Source organism: Arachis ipaensis, chromosome B7 (genome assembly GCF_059453495.1).
Source record: "Arachis ipaensis isolate K30076 ecotype BB chromosome B7, ASM5945349v1, whole genome shotgun sequence".
NCBI classification, from domain to species: Eukaryota; Viridiplantae; Streptophyta; class Magnoliopsida; order Fabales; family Fabaceae; genus Arachis; species Arachis ipaensis.
This window is the reverse complement of record NC_142442.1, coordinates 77,536,156-77,541,848: the sequence shown is the minus strand read 5'-3', so window position 1 is coordinate 77,541,848 and position 5,693 is coordinate 77,536,156. Positions and strand designations below refer to the sequence as shown.

Sequence of the window (5,693 nt, the reverse complement as noted above, 5' to 3'; positions counted from 1 at the left end):
CTTACTTATAGTTAGTTGATAAGGTTTTACTTCAATTACCAACATTCGCACTACCATGGCCATGGCAGCATGGAGTCACTGCTAGAATGTCTTCAATCTGTTCTGCAACGGTGTCAAGTTTGATATGTGGTGTGCTGATCTCCGTCAACCATGCCCCCTCATCCACTACCTGTTAGTGATTTTTCTTATCTCAAAAGGATTTAAATGTATTCTACCTCGGTTATTCAGCTAAAATAAGGATATGCCTCTATGCTCTTAAGAGTGTTTATAAAAGTACTTCAAATTATCCACCAAGATAATCCTTATGTCAGCGGCGGGATTCAAACTCAAACAAATACTCGTAGAGATTTGGATCGTTTCTCAGCCACTCTTCCAATCATCTTTAGTACTTGCTATTGTGTTGCAAGAAAATAAAAATTTACATTCATTGTATCCAATTAGTTACAAAAGGGGAAGTTCTTTCCTCAAAAGGATCGGACGGTAAAAAAAATCAGGTTCAGTTTTGGAAAACTACCCACCAGTGAAAACAACTGAAACACAATCTCTGGATCCAAGGAAACTGAGTAAAGAGCTGCTGAATTTTCTGTTGGTGGATACTTCAATGATGATGTTTCCCATGAAAATCACGTTGTGAACTGTTAGATGGATTGACATGTTTGACTGAACTATCTCATGGTTCACAATGTGATCTTCATACGAAGACATCATTGAAGTATCCACCTTTTCTATATGTCTTTTTATCTGAGTAACTATTTACCTAAGTTGGAAGTTTGAAAATGTGGACTGCCGGTAGAGCAATATGTTTTCTTCATCTTCATCACGATCAACACCATCACCATCACCATCATAATCCCCAATAAACAGTTCTTCTGGTTCAATCATTGCTGCACCATCTGAATCAATTCGCTGCATCTCCGACTCTATTAACACCTCCATCCGAGCTCTTTCCTTGTCCCTTGGGTAGGTCCTGTAAAGGAACGAGTAGATCAAACAGCAGAGAGCCATCGGAATTCCTATTGCCATGTAAAGCGACTTGGCCAATGATGCTGCATTCTCTCTATCTGTTAAAATCTCTTGAGATTCACTAGATCCTTCAGGGATGGGCTTATATCCATAAACATGTTGAGACAAAATCCCCACTGCAGGGGGTGCAAAAGATGATAGTATAGACTCCAAAGAACGGTCAAGTGCGTACACACTTGTTCGGGATCTCTCCGGAACTATCTCTGCAAAAATTGGACTGATGTCCATACAGTTGCCACATTAAACTAAGCACAAACTACATTTACTCTACTCAGAGAAGTCACAATTCAGTTACAGAAATAATAAGTGATACAAATTAGCACAATTAGCACACATATAATTCTTTGCACAAAAAGGAAATTAGATAACCGAAGATGCAAAAAGCCAAAGTATCTATTGACAATTCAAAATCAGAATTGAAGAGCAACTTTGAAAATCCTAAAATGATTTGGGATTGTAGAGAGCTAACTTGTACCATTTATGAGTTAGGGTTAAATGGAATAGAGTAGGTTGCTCTAGTGAGGTTAACTAATGCGAGCTAAGCTTGAGCTAGCTTCTATATAAACTAAACTTGTATGACAGAATCATTTGAGACTTATCACTCAATTCAGAATTCATATTGATTCTCTCAAACTATGCTTGCAATTTCAGCATTTCTTGCTAAGTGTCTGCTTCATAAAACATAGTTTTATCAGGAAGAGGGACAGATAATTCTATAAGTTTGTTGGATATATCCGATGATACTTAATCGGGACAAATGGGCAAGAAAATACAGAGAAAATGTAAGTTGAAAGACTTACTTATTTGCAGCTGGAGCATTCCAAGATATGAAGAGCCCCATGATTATCAAAACCAAGCCATGAAGTATTGCTGTAGATGGATCAGCCGGTAATCCAAGCAAAAGGATTGCTGCTAAAGGAATTGCTGATGCAGAGCTTATCTGTGCTAGAATTATCCTCCCAGAATTGGGAAGGCGCATGGAAAGGATATCCCCCATCTTACCTCCAAACAAACCCCCAACTGAGCTAGCAATCACAAATAAAGCTATGAGGAAAGCAGTTTTCTCGTGGGAGAAACCGGTAAGCTCTAACCACATTGGTGCAAATGACAAAGCTGACCATGGAAAGGAACCAGTGATACCCTGTGTAACAATAATCTGGAAAGACCGAATCTTAGAAACTGATTTGCCTTCTTCAACAAGATCTTTCACGTCTGACCAAAACGTTTTACTTGGAACTTGATTGCTCACATTTTCCACATCCTTGGAGAAGTGTGGATCGTTGGCAAATAGGTAGACTGCAGTACCTACTACAATGCTTATCAGTCCAACAATATGGAAGGAAATCCTCCAACCTGGGATACCAATGAACGTTATCGGAGCTATCATTACAGAGAAGAGTCCACCAATAAGGGAACCAAGATTGCCTGTTAGCTGAAGCCATCCAAAAGCCATTCCACGATTGCTATCATCTGTTGAATCGGCCACAAGGGACTGAATTGCAGGTGCTACTAATGCAAGGCCAATCCCATTCAATGCTCGCGATACAGCTATCTATAAGACAATGACTTCAAAGTTCAAAGTGAATACAATTAGCTACATATTTATTATAGGACAGCAGTTACACTGACATTGTTTAGGAACTTTGCATATGTGCTTTTTGTCTATTTCAAAGCAAAAGAACAAAAATGACAACACTCAACGAAGAGGTTTTGGGAAGTAGTCTTGCCTTGGTATACTCCATCCTTCATGTGTCCCATTTACATTTTTTAAAGTTTCAAAATATTTATCCCATTGACAATATATAGGAAGTATTAAATTCTTTTCCCATTATACCCCTAAATGTGATATAGAAAAAGAGAAGAGCAGTTTAATTGTGTTGATTGAAGTTTTTCCCCCTATAATGATAGTTTTGTCAACTCACATAAACATCTAAGAATTTCTTATCATCATGTAACATGTACAAATGGATATGGATGATCCCACGAGGACAGAAACATGAGTAGAGTGAAGAAGAATGGAGAAATAACGGTGGATGCAATACCTTGTCAGAAGAGTCACCAACAAGTTTGGCAGTTGTCAATAATTTGGGATTTATGGTAACGAAAGCAATTCAAAGTTTCTATTGCAAGACATGGAACAGAAGGCATGTTAAAATAATCACATTGAGAACGTAAGGACGGAACAAACCATGATCGTATTTTGATTATTTACACTTGAGTGTCTGTGCGTGTCTATAGAGAATTAGAGATAACCAAGTAATGCTAACAGCAACTACAATTAACTAACAGAATTGCTACTTCTCTATAGTTTTAGCTAACTGACTAACTATCCTTCAATATAAATAACCATAATAGATTATGACGAAGTCTTGTTACACCAACCATCATCCATGCTAGCATAAAACGTAATTTCCATGACAAATTGCAAAGCTTTTTTGGAATCACAATTTAGAGATACCTCTCTCATAATTGTAGGTATACATACAGCGATATAGGAGGATCAAATTTGAAGATTCACAGTACATATTATATTTATTAGCAATGCTATTCAAAGCAAGGAAAATCTAATCCAGTTCACTGGGACGTTAAATAGACATTGTGTATCTCTACTAGTAACTGAGGAGATAAGAATTGGCATGGGTCCCAAATGATTATATAATCAATCGTAAAAATCCATAATTGACTTGACATGGTCAATTGGATCTAGCGATTGCGGATCCATTCCCCAACTCTGTCACCAAACCATAGCTTACTACTTATGTTTGAATAGTGTTTGGTTTTGGATTTTTTTTTTCCGTTTTAAGAACTCTGCCTTTGTTAGAGAATTAGTCCCAAGCTCTAAAAAAGAGGACTGTGTTAGGCCATTGACCGCCAATATAAAATTTTCTAAATGTTCATGACATCGATCAAATAGAAGTTGGAGACACGGAATATAGGCACACTTATAGTAAAAATCCAAGTCAACAATGCTATGTTATGTATTTATGTATAAATATGTAATTTATATTGCAAAGTGTAATTTACACTAATGGTTAATTTTAGTGGCTAATCCTAGCATGGATGAATCCCACTTTTATAAAGACTTCTAAATCCTTATCTATCGGCAATTTAAGGCTCTAATAATCCGTTTCGTGAGCAAATAATTGAATCTAAAACCTCATCATGTGTCAATCTCTACTCTACTTTAAGAAGTCAAAGGTGAAAAACAACACAAATCCAAATAAACTGAGCCAGAACTGATATGAAAGAAAAACAATGCATCCACTACACTATATACGCTTCTCCAAACTCCTTAAAGTGAAAAGCGAGTACCTGAAGGAAAGTAGAGGAGAACGCAACAAGAAAGGTGGCAGCGGCCCAAAGAAAAGCGCCGATAGCAATGACATGGGCGCGGTTGTGGCGGACGGCGAGGTAGGCAGCTAAGGGGTAGCAAGAGGACTGCACAATGGATCGGAAAAGAGTGAGTGAGCCAAGGCCAGTTGGGTCAGTGTGAAGTGCTGCACCAACTTCCTTGTACACACCTGGTAGCAATGACTCATCTGCTCTCTCCATTATCCCTGCCAGGTTCACCAGAATCAGTGTAACAGTTTCTCCCTTCATTTTCATTTCTTCAATTTTCTGCTCTTTTCTTCGTTTGCGCTGGTTCTTGTACTAAATCGGTCACCTCCAACTCCAAGCGCCATTCACCAGTCTTTGTATTTGCCAGATGTATTGATTTGAGAGGGTGGAGTTGCCAGCAAGGCACGCCGTTTGTGTACGTGTAAGATATACGAACATGTACTTGAGAACCTTCGCAATGGATATCATAATATTCGCTTGGCATCTACCTTTATTCTTTTCTCCTTGCATTTTCTTTTTTTTTTTTTTTTTTTTTGGCTTTGACTAGGGAATAGGGATGGTAAAATTCTCTAAAATACAGGGGATTCGACCGTAGAAAAATTTGTTTTCATGAAAATAGTGACGGGACAAAATTTTTCTGAAGCAACCCGGGTAACTCGAATTGGAATTTTCGTTTCGTTTTCATTAATCTCTAAAATTTATAAATTTATTTAGTTTTCTTTAATAATTTATTTTTTATATATAATTTTTAATCATTTCACATGTGATATTTATAATCTATAATTTATAATATAATGATAAAATTTAATTTGGTGTTCAATTCTTTTTTTTAATTTTGTATTTTTTAATAATCTATTCCACTATATCAGTTATTCTATGTTAGAAAATTTTCATTACTTTATCTTTTTTCTTATCACATACATTTACGTTCTCTCTTATCTCATTAATTCACATTCACGTAACCTCTATCATTATCTTTTACTTCTCTTACTATCTATCACCTCATATTACTGTTACTGCATAATAAAAAAAATTTATTCATCTTTTCTTGCATCCTTCTCATTTCACTTAAATATACCATAAAATCTAATATAATTTGCCTGAAAAAAGTTAAATAATTTTTTTTATCTTATAATCATTTTATATTTTGAGATTCAAAATTTTGTATTTTTAATCTTATTCAAGGTTTATTTTTATATTTTATTTTAGTTTTATTAATAAAAAAAGTATTAATATTAGTTTTAATATTTAACCTTTAAGATAAATAAAAAGATGAGACTTTTTTTATAAATTAGATAATTGAAAAACTATTTATTATAAAAAAAAGTTAA

The 5,693-nt window shown here is 35.5% G+C and overlaps 1 protein-coding gene across 1 annotated transcript; it reads right to left on the bottom strand.

The window, feature by feature from the left end:
- Positions 1-356: 356 nt before the first annotated feature.
- Positions 357-4,779, bottom strand: LOC107609662 (uncharacterized). Its single transcript, XM_016311671.3, has 3 exons — positions 4,336-4,779; positions 1,824-2,575; positions 357-1,240 (listed from the first exon to the last, which is right to left on the bottom strand). Exons 1-3 carry the CDS (start codon positions 4,627-4,629, stop codon positions 754-756), a joined length of 1,533 nt encoding a protein of 510 aa, XP_016167157.1. The 5' UTR covers positions 4,630-4,779; the 3' UTR covers positions 357-753.
- Between the last annotated feature and the right edge of the window lie 914 nt (positions 4,780-5,693).